This window comes from Carlito syrichta, unplaced genomic scaffold (assembly GCF_000164805.1).
Source record: "Carlito syrichta isolate Samal-C Ts95f unplaced genomic scaffold, Tarsius_syrichta-2.0.1 Scaffold305632, whole genome shotgun sequence".
In the NCBI taxonomy this organism is placed as follows: Eukaryota; Metazoa; Chordata; class Mammalia; order Primates; family Tarsiidae; genus Carlito; species Carlito syrichta.
In genome coordinates, this window is record NW_007249728.1 from 302,132 (window position 1) to 321,570 (window position 19,439).

Below are 19,439 nucleotides of genomic sequence, written 5' to 3' on the forward strand. Positions count from 1 at the left end.
CCCCTTCCCCCCCCCCCCCCCGACAGTGTTCAGTGTCTGCTGTTCCCACCCTTGGGCTCGTGTGACCAGTAATCAGGGCCTGCTTATGAGTGAGAACATGCAGTATCCAGTTCTTTGTAAAACTTTTAACTTTAAAGAGTAAACTTGTTCAAATTCTTTTTTGATTTAGAAGAATGTTTTTCATCTTTCATGTTCACTTCATCCATTAGTATCTTCACATTATTGAAAAGAGAGTATACATTTTTAAGACTACAAACAAACAAATAATAACTGCGACATTTTGTTCAGGAGGAAGCTGAAAACCTCAACATTTTTATGTAAGGTAATTACAATGAATATTAAATTGACTACGAATATCAAATTGACTACGGCACATTATTTTGGAAAGATTACTCTTATAAAATATGTTCTAAAATATATGAGAATTTGGATTGAGGATAATCAGAAAGAAGTGAGATGTTAGCAAATGAGTTAAATTTGGTGAGGGCTTCAGTTCTTCCAGCCTACAGCCAGGCAAGAAATCAAGTCTTTACGTGACATTTCTAACATATTCCAACATATATTAGCAAGTAAAACCAATATTTTTATATGATTAGTTCTATAAGTTTGAAAAAGCCCCAGTTTTTGTTTTTGGAGTTGAGTTGTTTGGTTGATAGCACTTATCTGAGAAAAAAAAATCAAAAAAACCAAACTCAAATATCCTGGTTGCAGGATTCCATCCAGGCAGTTAATAATACATTAATCAGCAGTTACACTCCACATGTTTTATTATTTAAGTCAATAACAACAATTTTAAAGGTACAGATGACCCAAATACTTACTCACAATGTAACCACATGTCTTGGTTTATTTCATGTTGTCTTAGTGTCCAGTTTCATTCGGCAATTATCCCAGTTGTTTTACTTTTTACTAATAATCAGTAATAATTTTATTAATGTAAGCAATTGTTGGTTTTGGAGATCTCCACTTTATTTTTGCCATTAGTTCTTCCAGTGGAGAAAAAATTGCATGTACAGTGAACAGGGGAGTTGTTTACTTTAATAAGTTGTTAAATCTGAAAGAAGGCAAGGTATTCCTCTTTTTTCTCGTATTTTCTGAACAAAATAGAACTATCCTTTTTCTTTCAAAGAAAGCATGCAGAGTGATCACTTAAGAAACAAACCAGCCTCAAATACAAGCGACAGGACAACCTGCAGGTTCAAACCTTGGTGAAAGGTCATTTGCTGTTCTAACCTAGCTGGCAATGCGATATCGCCCATTCCAGTTTGCAAGACCTGGCAATATCCATCACACCAGCAGTAGGTGGCGATAGTGGGAAATTCGAGAACCACTGGCTCTCAAATTGAAGCTGCCACAGAGCGGACCAAAAAAAGTGGGAAACTGCCAGGAGAGTGGGAGCGGCGGGGGGGGGGGGACATACGGGACACGGGACGGACACGACACGACGACACGCCACACCTCATCAACAAGGGTACCCTCAAAATGAACATTTGTATACCTAACCCTGAATGGTACTCCACATAATTAAATTTTAAAAAAAGAAAAATCTAAATGCTACTGCTAGAATGATTTGCCATGTCGCGTATTGTTTATTTATAGCGATTCCTTTTTTTGTTTGGTAACACCTTTCTTCTTTAAATTTTGGGAAACAAAAACAAAAAAAAAATCTTATTTAAAAAAAAAAAAAGCCATTGCCGGCCTCGGTGGCTCCGCGCTTTGGGAGGCTGAGGTGAGTGAGTTGCCTGAGCCCGCGGGTTCGAGACCCGCCTTGGCAACTTGGCGAGCCCTCACCTCTACCAAAAAAAAAAAAAAAAAATCAGCCGGGCGTGGTACCACATGCCTGTAATTCTGGCTACTCGGAAGGCTGAGGCGGAAGGATCGCCGGGGCCCAGCAGGTCGAGGCTGCGGTGGCCGGGAGCGGCCACTGCACTCCAGTCTGGGCGACAGAGTGAGACTCCAACTCAAAAAAAAAAAAAAAAAAAGCCATTGGCAGTAGTAGGAAACTTCTGGGGGAAGGAGGATGCAGGATTGGCAGTAGTGGGAATCTGATGGAGGGGGAGGCACACCTCATCAACAAGGGTACTGCATAATGAACATTTGTATACCTCACCCTGAATGGTACCCCACATCTTTAAAATAAATTTAAAAGATAAAAAAGTCAAAAAGAAAAGTTTATTTTTAATGAAAAAGAAAAGCTGAGCTCTAAATTTCTATTGATAAACCAAGTTATGAATACATAAGTTGCACAACAATCTGATGACATTTACTATCCAACATGAGGATAGGTAATATCGTCGAGCACATGGAAAGTAAAGGATATAATTTTACTGAAGACACATCAGTCTTTACTTCAAAGATAGCACAATTTAAAAAATTTCTTCCAAGTGATTCTTATCATTAGCAGTTGCAAAAGTTATGTAAATACGTTACTCTAATGCATACATTTTCATTTAGGTCAAATTACTGTTTTAAATCCTTTTCACTCATGTTAAATTCCATGTTACCTGTGCATATACTAAAAAAAAAAAAAAAAATGGAAGCAATAGCAGATGATATACTTCTCTATTAACAGAAGAAAAAAACCAGTAAGGATTAAATGGACTCAGTTTTATGCCAGTATTGCAAATGCTTTAAAAAGAAAATGAGTTAATTCCAATAATGGTTTGAATTTTTCATCCAGGTCAGAAAAATCCAAGTTAAGCTATGAAAAGTTCTGTTTCATAATGCTAATGTAAAGTTATTTTGAAAGTTTCACATTGAAGAGAAAATTATTTGTTGTCTCAGTAATAATTAAAAAATGCACATTTTATTAAAAAGTACACATTTTTATAAAGAACATCATGTTGAAGACAACAGAAATATGAAAAAGATATACAGTTTCTATGAAAAAGAAATACATTTTTAATTGTGGTTAATACATAACTCATTTGTGTATCCAAAGAAGCTGCAATATTCTACAAATAAAAGTGAAAGCTATAATTTGAAAAATTTAAAACGTTTTATATTTACTTTATGTTGCTAATCAATGGTTTTTCTTAGTTGCCAATCACAACTTTCGCCTTCATCTGTTGTATTATTTTTGAGACTTTGTTTTGTTGATTTTTAAGTAATTATTTGTGTAATTTATACAGCAAGACTTATCCACGGAATTTTCTTATGTCTTTCACCTGAGCCATATATTTTCCATACTAGATTCTCATTCCTTTTTTCTACATTCGATGTCAACTTCTGCACCCTGTAATACTACTATATTTGATACATTTTTCACAAATTCGTTCTGACATGCTCCACTCTCCTTCAATCTGACTCATCAAAATGAGAATCTGGTTTACACTATTAGTGCAATGTCACAAAAGTTTGGTAATTCTCTATTCTCTATATGAACAAGAATATTGTTCAGTATTATTGAAGGAAGCATTTGATATCTATCATCTTGAATTCTAAATCTAAATAAGCTAAGTAACATTAATAATAATAATAAATAGTAATATAATTTTATCATAACACTCAGAATTTATCACAATTTTTTCCTGAGATGTCACCAAATATTATTAGTAGTAAAATAATATACTAAATATTATTTATTTCAATAGTTAATAAAGATGTTTTAAAAATAAACGAGTTTACCTTCTTTGGATTTCTTCCTAGAAACACTAAATTTTAAAATTTTTATTATTTATTATGATTTCTATCCATAATGCTAATGAAATAAATACAATAATAGATTAAGTCTATTCAGTCAAAGCAATTTCTGTAGTATCAGAGATACTAAGGACTCCTTAGATAAACTAGGAGTTGCATATTTTAAAAAAAAAGAAAACGAAAAGCCAAGAAAGAGTAACAACTTGAGATTCTTGCAAAAGATCAGATTCTTCTAGGTTTCTGATCTATAATCGTTGGCAAGTATTAAGTCCTATCGAATCTTAATTCCCTCAAGTTTGAAAGGTCTATCATAAGTAATGTTTGTCTTTCTCATAGAAATGTTTGACTATTAAGTGAAAATGGCGTATCTGATATCTCCTTATGTCCTTCCATAAAATATGTTTCAGGTATGACTCTAGGCATAGCAATGGTTAAAAAAAAAAAAAAATATATATATATATAGAGAGAGAGAGAGAGAGAGAGAGAGACTGCAGCCCCCTTTGCATGAATTGCATGTTCCCTCAAGCATATGCAATACTTCTTTTACTGTGTCTAGTCTTCTGCAAGGTCACAACTAGAAAAACGAAGGGAGTCTGCTGTGATTTCTTTTTGAACAGTTATGAGGTTCCAGAAAATTACACATCTTGGGCATTGTTCAACCAATGGAAGATAGAATGAATAATTTTCTTTGTTGATCTGATCCTAAGGTGGACAATTCTGTGAGTCATTCTACATGCTTCAAAGAAGCCCCTGCAGGATTGAGGCCAAGTTGCCTGTATGAATTCAACTCAGAGGTGTCTCCTTTTGTAAGATTTTCCTCTTTGACTCTTTTGCTCCCCCTGGTCTTTTATACTTGTCCTGGGATCTGGCGCTGGATAAACTGCCTGCCTCCTAGTCTCTGACTTTAACTGCTTTGGGGGAGAGAGAACTAATTCAGACTAAGACTAATGAAGGTAAATGTTTATTTAACATACTCAGGTGTGTTGCTCTTAGCTTGATTGAGCTCTTAGTTTGATTGAGGTCGAGTCTTGGAGAAGTATTAGGAGCTTACTCACATCTCCTGAACCCAATTACTCCCATTCTAGATCGCTGAATTCTCCTTACACATTCTTAGAGGTGAGGTTCAAGAATACCCAACCAGTGGGAGGCAGGGATCCTGGCACTATGTCAACGGACAAAAAGCAAAATTGTCTGTCCTATAAATTGTTTAAAGCTTATTTTTTTCTTGGCTGAAAATCCACACTTACACAACAGACTTTTGGATGAGATTTTGTGTAAGAATATAGCTCATCTTATAAGTCATATCCTTTTATTGTCTGCATTTTTAATTTATGTATCAATTTTATTGTTTTCTTATTAGTAGAAATGCATGTTTTTCATTCTTTGGCAATTCTCACTGATCTTGAACAAGTCTGCAATTGATTACTCCCAATGTCAACAGAAATTTTCTCAAATCTATCAAATTAAATGTGCTCAAATCAAGTTACAAAGTTGCACTGATTTTACTTATATCTCCCAAGTTCATGAATACAAAAACTATAAGCTAAATAACAATAATAACAACAACATATTTTGGTGCCAGATTACATAAATTTATTAGATTAAAAAATTAAAAATTTTATTTTCAATTGTTCTTAGACAAAAATCAAACAGTATATATTCTATTAATAGTACAGATATTATGCCTTAATTTTAGATTATTCATTAATTTCAGAATCTGTCAGAGGTTAGTGATGCAGAAGATGGTGACAAAAGAATAAAAGGATAGTGATAGATGGTAAGGATTAAAACAATGACTTCACTGATTACAGACTTTGACCCCAATACTCAAAAATCTAGACACTTAGCAAGTGATTCAGTAGAAACGAGATCCGTATCTTGGTCTGTAACAAGAGGACTGGAAGCTCCTACAAGCCAAGTAGGTTGGGAGGCAGAATCCAGATCCATAGCCTAGGACGGGGAAGCCACAGCCCCCATAACCCAGGGGTCTAAGGCCACTGGATCCACAGCCTAATGAGGAGCAGCTCCTAGATTCATAACCCAGGGAACGGCAGCTGCTGGACCCAAAGCCCAGAGACCCAGAGTAAGTCGTCTGGCAGGGACTGCACAGCACGGAGGTCCTGGGGCGGTAGCAGGACCTCTGGCAGGGGCTGGACACCACACAGGACGTCTGGCAGCTGCTGGGCTCACAGCAAGTCTCCTGGCAGCCATTGTAGAGAGAGGATCCCAGCTGGCAGGCTCTGGGAGGGCAGAGGTTACTGCTGTAGACCAGGTTGCTGGGGTAGGAAGAGCCACGGGAGGTGCCTGGGTAGTGCAGGTAGCCCCCAAGGGAGCGGGAGGAGAAGTTTCCAGAGCAGGAGTTGCAGGACATGGTGGTGGTAGATGTGAGTTCAGTTGAGTGAACTGAGAAGTTTCTGAGTGTAATATCTCCTTCTGAAAGGGGCATTTATATACTCTCAGCAATAGGTGTGGTGCCCTATTGTGGAGAGTCATCCTTTACATAGTTGTACTCCCTCACTTCCCTGTGTGTAACTCAATAATTTTGTCTGTAATTGCATTTGAGTAGTTTCCACATATTGTCTTTATGGGTGCTATAATGTTGGTGTTACAATTCAAAGCCAATGAATTACTCCTTTGTCAGAAATGCTGTGACTATTTTGCATTAACATGTATCCGTCATGGCAGGGGAAGCCCTTTCTTTTCCTCTGGTATGTGCCACCTGCCTTTGTTACCTGTGTATTCACATGAGGCTTTGCTGATGGATGCTGTTCTCCTAAGACTAAGGAATGAAATTACATTACTTTTCTTTGGCATTATGGATGAATCTCCACCTGGTTGGGAGACTTAATGAACATGATCTACTTTGCCGCCCATTCCTTCCCATTGTTCGAAATTACTTCGAGGTGATTTGTTATGATAGTAATAGAAAAATAATACACTAAGTACTGCAGTTACAGTGTGTCTCACATCCAGTGACGAGAAACCAAAAACAGACTAAGAGACTAACGACTGTACATAGAAGGAGATCTTGCCATGTACTTAAAGACAAGGTAATAAAAAAGGGCTCAATTGGAACAGAGTCACAGGGAAGATCCATCTGAGCTCGGCTCTATGCAGCCAAAACTCCAAACGCTTACCTGAAGGGAGAAGGAAATAACTCAAAAAGGAACAAAGGGAAGGCTCAGGAATTTTGAATCTCTTTCTATTACACTCTTAAAGTATGTTGCAATACGATTCACAATTGCAAAGATGTGGAATCATCAGCCTAAGTGTGTGTCAACTGATCGATGTATAATAAAAATGTGTGTGTGGGTGTGTGGGTGTGTGTGGGTGTATGGTGCCACAAATATATACACATTTTAAGAAAGAAAAAAGCTGTATTTAAAATTGTAATACTCAATAAGATGAATACAAGTTTGATTTCTGCAATTACAAGAAGTGCTCAAAGTGGTTACCATCAGCATCCAGACACATCTGATTGCAGTCATCTCTTAAAATGTGTATACATGTTTTGGCACCCCCAGTATATAGATAGATTAGATAGATAGATACAGATACTGGATATATATATACACACAAACTTGGCAGGGATCTTTGCCGAGAAAGCACACCTGAATCCAGTCATGAAGCATCAGGCAAACCTCCATTGAGGTACATTCTATAAAATACACATATATGCATATTATTAGTATATACTATTAATATATATTATACTAATAGTATATACTATTACTTATACTATTAGTATATATGTGTATATCTATAGTATCTATCTATATATACGTATACACTATTCAACCATGAAAAGGAATGAAATAATGTGTTTTGTGGTAACTTGAATGGAATTGGAGACCATCATTCTAATTGGAGTAATGTAGGAATGAAAAAACAAACACTGCCAGTTCTCACTTATAAGCGTGAGCTAAACTAAGGAACTTCAAAGGCTCATGGAACAGCCTAATTGACAATGAAGACTCAGAAAGGGGCATGTGGCAAGGTCGGGATGAAAAATCACCTATCAGTACAATGTGAACTGGTGGGGAGAGAGTACACTTATAACCCAGACTACTCCACCCCACTATACAATACACCTATGTAACCCAAAATCATTTGTACTCCATAAAGTCATTGAAATAAAAATCTGAAATCTCAAAGTGATATATATAACAATAAAAATGAGTGAAATCTCTAAAAATCACACAAGCAATGTCACAGTTCTCTTATTTAATCTATAGATTTTATTCCTATCTTGTTAATAGTTCTTTATATGTTCTTTATAGTTGTTGTTATTATTAATGTTTTCTTCTGATGCAGGGTCCAGGCTGCACTTAGAACTTCCTGTCTCTTTGGTTTCCTTTAATCTAGGACAGTCCATCAGTCTTTCTTTTTTATTTATGAACTTGATATTTTTTGATGACATAGGACATTTATTTTATAGGATGTCCCTCAATTGGGGTTTGCCTGATACTTCATGACTGGATTCAGGTGTGCATTCTCAGCAAAGATCCCTGCAAAGCAATGTTGTGCCCATATCATACATCCCAACAGAAGGCACGTAATATTGTTTTGTCCTATTACTGATGGAGGTATATTTAATCTTTAGGAAGTAGTACTGCCAGTTTTCTCTACTGTTGTGACTGCTTTTCTCATTCTAACTAATCATCTTTGCTTAGAGATATTTTAAGAGTATGTAAATACATTATTTCCCATCAAATTCTCATCATTAAAACCATGGTTTTATCATCCGTTGATGATTCTTACCTGCAATGTTGGTGTTATTATGGTGGTTGCCAAATTGTTTCTTTTCTGATTCCATTATTCATTCTATGTTTACTAGTTAGAATTCTGTAAAGAAGAACTTTTCCTTCTCTCCCACTTATTTATAAATTTATGTGAATATAAACTCACTCCTATTTTGTCTATGATTACTCTTATTATTTTCTTTTGATGTACAGATTGACCCAAATCTGGCCTGTGAGATCTCCTTCCAACTAGCTCCTATTATTTCTAACATGCCCATATCATTCTTTGAGCACTTACTCCAAGTACATCTAGTACGTCCTCCATCCCAACACTGAAATTAGCATGGCAGAGTTTTAAGGTGAGTACTATCATTGTTCCTATTTTAGAGAAGAGAAACAGAAACCCAAGAAATTGGATATGTGGTTAAAGATATCAGAAGAATGAAGGCAATTCAATAACATTTTGGTTTCAGACAAAACTGTCAGGAATACATCATTAAAAAAATGACTGGGATGTTGTGATGTGGGAAACCACCTTAACTCCCATTTGGGATTAGGAACCACTGCTTACCCACCCTGATGGACCCACTAGCTTGAGAACTCTTGTTAACTTCATCCTTGACAAATCAACAGAGGAAAGATAGAGGTTGGCATTGGCAGACTGCTGCGGCAGCTGCTAGAAAACCAAATCAACTCCACATTAGGTGTTGACTTGTCAAACACTTAGTGGAAACTTGATTGCACCTCAGTTTGAGAGTCTTCAATTTTGAGATTATCAGAAACACATTTTCTGTGTTTTACTTAAATAAATTTTCATTAGCATTGATAAAAAAAACCAAACTGTTGTTTGTCTCATCCCAATGTCTTTATAATAAAAACTTTTCAAAATTAGCATATTTTATGAATGTTGATATACTGCCCTTTTATCATCTACGTTTACAGTTGTCCAAGGTTTCTATCCCCTTAGGCTGTCTCTAGTTTTTCACAATACAAGCTTTCAGAGACTTTTAGACACTTGTAAAACCAAGTGCTATCCTATATTTTCCTGCAAAATGTGAAGTCTCTTTCTTTGTCCTCTTTTCCTCTGCAGGATATATAGATGTTTCTCTCTTATTCTCTCTCATTCTCTCTCTCTCTCATTTTCTTTCTTGTAGTTTCGGTGCTTATATTTAATTTTATCTCTTGTTTTTATTTTTTGATTTGTTATATTTATTAATTCATTTGTTTGCCTCTCTCAACTAAAGATACAGTGCTGACAGTCTGATAGATTTGTCACATTCTTAGAGTATAGCCAGCCATTTCTAAGCTCTGTCACAAAATATTTTACATTGCAATACAACTAAATTACATTCGGGACCAAAAGAAGTATACTGTCATGGTGGATGGTAATATTTTCGTATTTTATTTTCTACTAAAGTATAATAAACTTACACCAATAATGTTAAAAATGGAGTAGTCTCAATTAAAATATATAGCAATATTCAAAAGTAATTTAATGTAGACATCCTACAAGAAAGAGGAATGAAGAAAGAAATACACCTAATTCAAATAGCTATTCAGTGAATTATTTATTTTCTGCTCTTCAACAGCAAAATTTATTTCTCTCCTTACTCTGAGGCTCAGAAAGGAGATTTAGACATTATTCTTTCCCCATTTTTTTTTTTGTTTCAGACTAAACTCTTTAAAATAATCTTAAAGACAAAACTTAATAGTTAACTGGGGAGCATAAATTTTTCAGGTGAACTGCAAGATTTAGTGAATTTGTCTTCAGTTACTCCAGCTTACTTATTCAAGAATCCTTCTCTGAACCACTTAATGTAGAAAGAGGTATTCTTCTCTTTGTTTCTAAATCTTTAAAACTTCATCAATAGTGACTTGATATACATTTAAGAAAAACTTGTAAACTCCTAAACTTTGGACTAATTAATATAGAGATTGCATTGTTCGTCCTATATAATAAAGACTCCAATCGTTGACTTTTTAAATTTAACAATTAAAAATTAGGATGTTTCACATAAAATTAGTGAAGGGGCAGTGCATCCAGAGACTTTAGATCTTTTGACTACAAGTCTCCATCCCTGGGCTATGGATAAATTGTTTTTTGATATTTGGGATGTTTCCAATAGAATCTCATCCTTAGTTGATAGTTAAAATTTTTGACATTCAGCTACCTGTCTTCTTGAAATTATCAGTCAACTTGTTACTAGCATGATAGGATCTTGCTTTATGTAGGTTAGAACTTCAATGAGCAAAAACCCAAACATTTTATATATTCGTTGTATTCACTAAGTATTACTAATTATTAACCAAAATGTTGTTCTAAGTTATGATCCAAAAAAAGAGGACTTTTGAATTCTGTAGTCTCAAAAAACACATTGCCAAGGGATATCATGGCTATTTTCTTTAAACATGCCACACATAATATTTACGAATGTTTCTCCCTGTAACATATTCTTTTTTTTTTTTTTTTTTTGAGTTGGAGTCTCACTCTGTCGCCCAGACTGGAGTGCAGTGGCTGCTCCCGGCCACCACAGCCTCAACCTGCTAGGCTCTGGTGATCCTTCCGCCTCAGCCTTCCAAGTAGCTGGAATTACAGGTATGCACTACCACGCCCGGCTAATTTTTTGATTTATTGTAGAGATGAGGTCTCGCTGCCCAGGCAGGTCTCGAACCCACAGGCTCAGGCAATCTGCTCACCTCAGCCTCCCAAAGGCGTGGGATTACAGGCTGAGCCACCGAGCCCAGCTGCTGTAACATATTCTTAATATTTTTCTCTTGGGGTCTTTTCGTAAAGGTGAAGAAACATTGAAAGTTTCTCAATGAACAAATTTATGAGGCACCCAAGTATTTTTTTTTTAATAAATTGTCCGTGAACAATGTTTGAAGACTGATTTAAATACAAGCTGTTTATTTGGATGGTGATTCCAGCAAAAAACCTACAGGAAGTAAGAAAAATGTGACAGGAACTAGAAGGAAGGCAATACAAAGAGCATTTTAAGCCAGAAATCACTGCGGGAAACTAAGGATCAGTTCTAGTGGAACATTCCCATACAGGGACTCATCATGATCTTGTAAAGTGAAAAGGTGTTTGGGCAAAGTTTTATGGATGCTCCCAGTAATCAGTCTTCAGGTTGCACAAATGATTACCCAGTAGGATATGGGCAGCATGTTGACCACTGCCATGGGGGTAGGGTAGCACTGTGAAAAAATAGGTACAATATAGATGGAAAGAAACAAGATAACATCTGAATGGATAAAATGGAATGACAAAAGTAGAAAATTATGAAAACCTATGATGAATTAAGACCACCTTCTGACACAGGATAAAGCAGGTGTATGTGACATAAAAATGGCAGACAGGGTTAGAAAGATAAACTGGATACTCATAAATGTGGCATTTGAACTTCCTGAATTTTGGTAGGCATCATTTACTACCACTTACAATACAGAAACAGACTTTGAAGTGATCATCCTCATTGTAGTTACTTATTTGAATGAATTCCATATATTTTGAAAATAATTATTTTACAATTACATAGAATTGGTAATTTTTTTTTTTTTGAGTTGGAGTCTCACTCTGTCGCCCAGACTGGAGTGCAGTGGCCGGTCGGCCACCGCAGCCTCGACCTCCGTTGATCCTTCTGCCTCAGCCTTCCAAGTAGCCAGAATTACAGGCATGCACTACCATGCCTGGCTGATTTTTTTTTTTTTTTTTTTTTTTAATTGTAGAGATGAGGTCTCACTGCCCAGGCTTGTCTCGAACCCGCGGGCTCAGGCAATCCACTCACCTCAGCCTCCCAAAGGCACAGGATTACAGGCTGAGCCACTGAGCCCGGCTAGAATTGGTAATTTTATACTGCTTAAAATGTTGAACTTTTCCTCTCAATAAGAATAAAAAAAACTAGAGAAGCTTATTTTCTATGCTTGTAACAGTTTAAGTTAGTGCCATATTTTGGTCCTCAGGCTCTGAAATTCTTTCTTCTGTTTGGTTAATTCTGTTTTCCATGCTCAGTTTGTTATTTATTTCATTTACTGTATTCTTTATTGCTGTCATCTCAGCTATCATCTCCTTCATTCTTTCCTCTTGTCTCTCCTCATTTCTATTAATTCTCTCTATTAATATCTATTAATACCTTGATTTGTGGTTTGAGACGAGTTGCTCTGGGGGGGTCTTCATTGTTTGAGTTCCAAGGTCTGTATTCTCAGGTGCTGTCTTCCCAGGGATCTGGATGGGACCTGTGTCTTCTTTTGATTCCCCTTCATTTATGATGGTTTTCCTCCCCACTTCCCCCGCTTCTTTAATTCCTTTGCTCAGTAATAGGGGGGATAGTTTTTACTTCTGTTTGCTCAATCCCCTATTCTTCCTTATGTAGATCCTCTGACTTTGTTCAGTTTTGAAGCTGTACTGGTGATGGGGGGCTGTGCTTTTTTGCAGTTTTGAGATTTTCCCACTGTATATCTGACAAAGGTCTAGCATCCAAGATCTACAAGGAAATCAAATGTGCCAAAAACAAAAAAAAAATCAGCCCTATTAAAAAGTGAGCAAAAGATATGAATAGGTACTTCTCAAAAGAAGACATACAAGCAGCCAACAGATACATGGAAAAATGCTCAGCCTCACTAGTGATCAAAGAAATGCAAATTAAAACCACACTGAGATACCACCCAACTCCAGTCAGAATGACTATGATCAATAACTCAAAAAACAACAGTTGCAGGAGAGAATGCAGGGAAAAGGGAGCACTTCCACACAAAACTAGTACCACCTCTGTGGAAAACAGTGTGGTGATTCCTAAAAGATCTAAAAATCGACCTTCCATATGACCGAGCAATCCCCCTTCTGGGAAGAAACTTGGAGGAACTCAGATCACTCTATGAAAAGGATACCTGCACACACATGCTCATTGCAGCATTATTCATAACAACACAAACATTGAACCAACTGTGCTGCCCATCGAAAGTGGACTGGATTAAAAAATGTGGTACATATACATAATGGAATATATTATGCAGCCATAAAGAAAGACAAAATTATGAACTTTGCAGCAACTTGGATGGACTTAGAGACTATAATACTCAGTGATCTATCACAGAAACAAAAAACTGAGTACCACATGTTCTCACTCATAAGCAGATCTTGAACCATCATCATAATACTATGAGAAAGGGATTGCCAGTAGTGGAAAACTGCCAGAGAAGGGAGGGGAGAAGCACACTTAATTAATAAGGGTACCTGATCTCAAACCAGGTGAATTGAAGACCAAAGTGAGGCCCAAACTTTACCTGTACAATGACCATTTGTATACCCAACCCTGAATTTTACCCCACTTCTTAAAAAAAAAAAGCGAGGGAAAGGAAAAATATATATATACATATATATAAATGAATGAAAACATCAAATCAATGCCAAAGCATTGTAGATTCACTGAGATACTATATGAGTCAGAATTTCAAGTCAAAAGAAATATGCCTGTGCCTGGAGTTGTTATTCCCATAAAGGTTTATGCTGATTTGAAAATGGTTCCTAAGAGGCTGAGTGAATTTCCACAAACTTGTAGGGTTAAAGAAACAAAGTTGGAATTTGGGGCTATTGCAGAGTTAGGGCCCTGAGAAATACTCCAGACCTAGAAGAACCAATTCTTAGAAGTAAAATTGAATTGCTAACAGACAGCATTTGATAAGAAATGAAGCCCAGGTTTAAATTATCTCAATCCCTGATTGGATCAAATAATCTAGGATGCTAGTGTCCTTATTCAAGCAACCTGCCAGAAGCATAAATCAGTCCTCTCTGGAGGAAGATGAAATCATCCTGCTTCTTCATATGAAGTTCCTATTATTTTCTTAAAACAAAACAAAGATATGAGAAAATAAGACAGAGATACAAAAGAATAGCAGAATATAGAATCTAAGTCATAGGATCCATATAATACAAATGTCAAAATCAGACATTAAAATACCCATGTGAAGAAATTAACAATAGGAAAAGGAAGGTATTATTAGGTGGGAATAATTGCATTTTGAGAATTAAAGATAAAATTGAGAATTTTGATATAAATCTAAATATTATATATATAACCTTATCAAAATTTTAGAAATTTGCAATATGAAAGTGTAATGAATTGGAAGACGAGACAGAAGGAAATCTGTCCCAAGCTAAACCACAAAGAGACAAAAAGATAGAAAACAGTGAAGGAAGAAAATAGAGAGATGAGTATAAGAAGCCTATGTGGCCTAGCTAAAAAGTGTACTTTATAATCTTTAAAAAAAATGGGGAGGATAGAATGGAGTGGAAATAATATTTGAAGATATTATAGTTGAGAATTTACCAATATTGGTAAAGGCATCAACTTATATGAGGAAACAGTAATGAGGAAAATGATGTGGACCTGGACTAACTAAGGGAGAAATGGGCTTTAGCGGACATTACCCAGAGTTAGTCTGAACATAATTCCAAAACTAAACTCAAAAGTTTTTTTTTCCTATTTTTTGCTTACATCATTAACCATCTGAAATAATTTTCTTGTTAACTCTGGTTGACATGCTCAAGATAAAATGTTCAGTCTAAGTTCTTTGATATCCACCAACAAATCAGTTTAATTTTTTAAAAGTGTAAACAAAATTCAATATATTCACATTTCCTGCATTTTTTCTCTTTACAGAATCTTCCCTGAGAGAACGTTGGGGGAGTTGTCAGATTGGAACATGAGTCTGACTCGAGTGAAGGAGAAAGGGGAAGGAATTCTTCAGACCTATGCAAACTAAGGGTAGTTTCTTTCTTTTTTGATGGGGGGGGGTGGGTTATAGTCTTACTCTGTTGCCCAGGCTGGAGTGCAGTGGCACGGTCACGGTCACTGCAACATCAACCTGCTGGGTTCAGGTGATCCTTCCACCTCAGCCTTCCAAGTAGCTGGAACTCCAGGACTGTGCCACCACGCCTGGTTAATTTTTTGATTTATTGTAGAGATGAGGTCTTGCCAACTTGCCCGGGCTGATCTCGAACCCATGGGCTCAGGCAATCCTCTCACCTCAGCCTCCCAAAGTGTGGGATTATAGGCGTGAGCCACCACACTTGGCCCTAAGCATAGTTTCTTAAAACCACTGGGGGAACCCTGAGCCAAAGGTGGCCATTAATGAAGTCCCATGTCTCCTGGGAATCCCTGTATCTCCACGTTTTCAGTCATTGCCTGAGAGCAGCTCATAGAAAGCAAGTCTTCCCCACAAATGCAGTGTTAGATTTTGGAGATCAGCAGGGCAGTCCTTCTGTAGTTTAAGATCTGAGAAGTAAATTCTCCAGACTGCCACACATATAAATGAGAATCAGTTAGGATCACAGGCCTCATCAGATATGTTGAATCTTTCTCTCATCCTAATAGTGTTTATCACTTTGGTACTATTCATTACCACATTAGTGAATTGTGGTATTCATTTGTGTCCAAATTCACCATGTCTCCAAATAATTTTCCAAGTTTCTTTCTGGCTTTAGGTACCAGTGTTATTTAATTTGTCTTAGCTCATTTTTCCCCCTCTTCTCTGGATATGAGACACAATGGGTAATAGTATGTAATCGATGAACAATAATTTTGTAAAATGAGATACGATGGCAACGAGTAGGTATAGATTTTAGTAGGTTTCTCATTAAGGCCAAAGTTGTGTCTCTTATTCATTGACAAAAAAAAAAAAGAAAGAAAAGAAATATAACTTCATCTCATTCCTCATCGTTAAGAGAAAGATATTTGCCCATAACAGCCAGTAATATAATGCATGAAAATTATGCCAAGAGGAAAAGGAAGAGCTTTCCTTGTCGTGATGGAATAAGCATTAAAGTAAAACAGTCATAGCATTTCTGACATGCGAGTATTTCTTGGCTTTGTCTTGTAACATCAAAATTATAGCACCCATAAAGACAATATGCAATTACAGACAAGATTACTGAATTGCACATATGTAAACGAAGAAGCACAAATATGTAAAGCATGACCCAGTTGGGCACCACACCTATTGCTGAGAGTATATAAATGCCCCTTTCAGAAGGAGATATTACACTCAGAAACTTCTCAGTTCACTCAACTGAACTCACATCTACCACCACCATGTCCTGCAACTCCTGCTCTGGAAACTTCTCCTCCCGCTCCCTTGGGGGCTACCTGCACTACCCAGGCACCTCCCGTGGCTCTTCCTACCCCAGCAACCTGGTCTACAGCAGTAACCTCTGCCCTCCCAGAGCCTGCCAGCTGGGATCCTCTCTCTACAATGGCTGCCAGGAGACTTGCTGTGAGCCCAGCAGCTGCCAGACGTCCTGTGTGGTGTCCAGCCCCTGCCAGAGGTCCTGCTACCGCCCCAGGACCTCCGTGCTGTGCAGTCCCTGCCAGACGACTTACTCTGGGTCTCTGGGCTTTGGGTCCAGCAGCTGCCGTTCCCTGGGTTATGAATCTAGGAGCTGCTCCTCATTAGGCTGTGGATCCAGTGGCCTTAGACCCCTGGGTTATGGGGGCTGTGGCTTTTCTTGCCTGGGTTATGGATCCAGATTCTGGTACCCAATCTATTTTTCTCCTGGGAAATTCTATTCATCTTGTTATCAGCCATTCTATAGATCTGGTTTCTACTGACTGATTTGTTGACTGGCCAAATCCATTTGAGAGATGCAGATTCTAGCATACGATTGTCGATTAATTTCCTCTTTTGACAAATATCCTAATATTCTTGATCACCAGTTTCTTGTTCCTCTTCATCCTTCAATTGCTGGCTGCTATATTGACTCTGCCAGACTATAAAATTAATGAATAACCCAAATTGCACTGCATATTATTTGTAGTTTTTGCATATCTCCCCAAAATAGATGAGAAGTCAAATGATTTTATTTTAATAAACTCTTCATTCTGTTGTCTGAGTATACTGTTGTTGTTATTTATTAGTTCTATGTTGACTAGGATTTGTGTGGTCATTACTTTTAGTAATGAACTTTGCAATGAACAGAGTGTGCAGCCTCTGCACCAATTTTGGTTGGGCTTTAGATATTTTCTCCTCTTTAGGTAGGAAGTAGCCTTTACCTTAACCAAAATTTAAGGAAAATGAATAGCCTTGTTTACTCCATGAATATGCCACATAGATTACTAAGGACAGAATGTATCAGAAGTGTTTAGGGTGCAAGAAGAAAATTAAGATTTATACAATGAGGCCAGTGCTTGGAATATATTAAAACGGACGACTGATATAAGGGTGTAAATGTTTGGGAAAAGAGCACTTATGAGCTTTAGGTAGTCAAAGTGCAGGAGTGTCACTTCTTTTTAATTAGTTAGATCCCTCTACCCTCATCACTGTTTTCGATCTCCTCAAATGATCTCGGTTTGTATAATAAGGCAGACAAAAAACTTATATAAGATGGAACTAGACTCAGCAGGTGTGGAGTTGCACCTGGGTTCTTTGTCAACATATAAACTGAATTTAATTGAAAACACCAAAGGCTTTACTATCTCAAAAACGACTGTTTCAATCGCATCTTGAAATAAAATTGGATGGGTTATTCTGTTCACTTCCATCCAAGTCTTATAAAAAACTAAGGTACTAAAACAATGTGATGATAACGGGAGACATAACATTTATATAGTACAAGCAATGTTCAAATATTTTTCCTATTCTTTATTTTATAAGATCTTCAAACATTCTCTCAAATTAGAAATAAAATGCAGAGTGTTAGACATTTGGCAAAAAACTTAGTCTTATAAGTTTATCACCATCATCTCACCATGTTCTCTTTACTTCCCCTTTTACTACTAATGTAATAAAATATGAAATATAAAAGGAGTTGTAGAGTTCATTGAATTCAATGTACTTATTCTACAGAGGTGGAAATTGAAACAGAAGAGTTAGAATTTTAAAGTGTTACACAGAAAGTTATTGTAAAGCTGTGAGTAGAACTACTTCATTCCATCCAATTTATTTTATTGGATCTACCCAGCTGTGACAGTTTCTCTTATCTCCTCTCTTTCCTCATTTGCTTCCTCTCTGCCTCCTCTTCCTTTCCCTTCTCCTTCTCCTCCACCGTGTTCAGGAAATAGTTTGTTGCTTAAATAATTAGAGGAGAGAATTGAGAAACAATGAAAAATTGTAAACTGTTGTGTTATAAAAATTAAAATGGTAAATAGCAAACTCAGTCCTTCTCCTAACTTCACTGGTCTTTTAATTTCAATGATCGACGTTAGTCGTTTGCTCATAATCTTTTTTCCAGGAAAATTATTAAGATTTATACCTCCAAAACATAACCCATCACAAGGCTTTCCTAAGTAGCAGCTGTAGCTTTTTGGCCAGGCTGAGGTCTTCTCTATCTTAGGTCTCAAGATTTCTGATGCAGGAGTGGTTTTCTGGCTTTCAGGAATACACTATCATTTTAGTTTTTTATTACTGCCCTAACAAATTAGATTAAATTTAGTAGCTTAAGCAATACAAATTTAGTATCTTGTAAATCTGTAGGTCAAAAGTCTTATAGTCTCATTGGTCTGAAATGAAGGTATTGGCAGGGCTGCATTACTTTCCAAAGGCTCTTACTAAGGAAGAATTTTTCTTTCCTTTTACAGATTCTAGAGGTCACCTGCATTTTTTGGTTCATGGCCCCCTTCCTCCATCTACAAAAGGCAGCAATAGTGAGTCAGAACCTTCTCACATTGCATCACTTTGACCTACTCATCTGCCTTCCTCTCCCACTTAGTATTTATAATTATATTCGGTCCACTGGAGTAATCTGGGATATTCTCCATGTTTTAAGGTCAGCTGACTAGGAATCATAATTTTATCTTTAACCTTAATTCCCCTTTGCCACAAAAAGTAACATATTCACTACTTCCAGGATTTAAGATTTTAAAATCTTTGAGGGGCCATTATTCTCTCTACCAAAACTAGTAAAACAAGCAAATTTATTTTTTAAAAAATTTCAGCCTGTATTCCCGTGCCTTTGGGAGGCCGAGTGAGTGAATTGCCTGAGCCCGCGGGTTCGAGACCCGCCTGGGTAAGTGAGACCTCATCTCTACAATAAATCAAAAAAGTAGCCGGGCCTGTAGTTCC

At 36.8% G+C, this 19,439-nt stretch overlaps 2 protein-coding genes across 2 annotated transcripts; one reads left to right on the forward strand and one right to left on the reverse strand.

Moving 5' to 3' along the window:
* Positions 1-5,497: 5,497 nt before the first annotated feature.
* On the reverse strand, positions 5,498-6,037 carry LOC103264216 (keratin-associated protein 13-1-like). Its single transcript, XM_008061862.1, has one exon. It carries the CDS (start codon positions 6,011-6,013, stop codon positions 5,498-5,500), a length of 516 nt encoding a protein of 171 aa, XP_008060053.1. The 5' UTR covers positions 6,014-6,037.
* A 10,413-nt stretch (positions 6,038-16,450) lies between these two features.
* On the forward strand, positions 16,451-16,990 carry LOC103264229 (keratin-associated protein 13-1-like). Its single transcript, XM_008061872.1, has one exon. It carries the CDS (start codon positions 16,475-16,477, stop codon positions 16,988-16,990), a length of 516 nt encoding a protein of 171 aa, XP_008060063.1. The 5' UTR covers positions 16,451-16,474.
* Positions 16,991-19,439: the final 2,449 nt, after the last annotated feature.

Coding starts and splice junctions, on each gene's coding strand:
- LOC103264216 (XM_008061862.1), bottom strand. CDS start 6,013: ATGTCCTGCAACTCCTGCTCTGGAAACTTCTCCTCCCGCTCCCTTGGG.
- LOC103264229 (XM_008061872.1), top strand. CDS start 16,475: ATGTCCTGCAACTCCTGCTCTGGAAACTTCTCCTCCCGCTCCCTTGGG.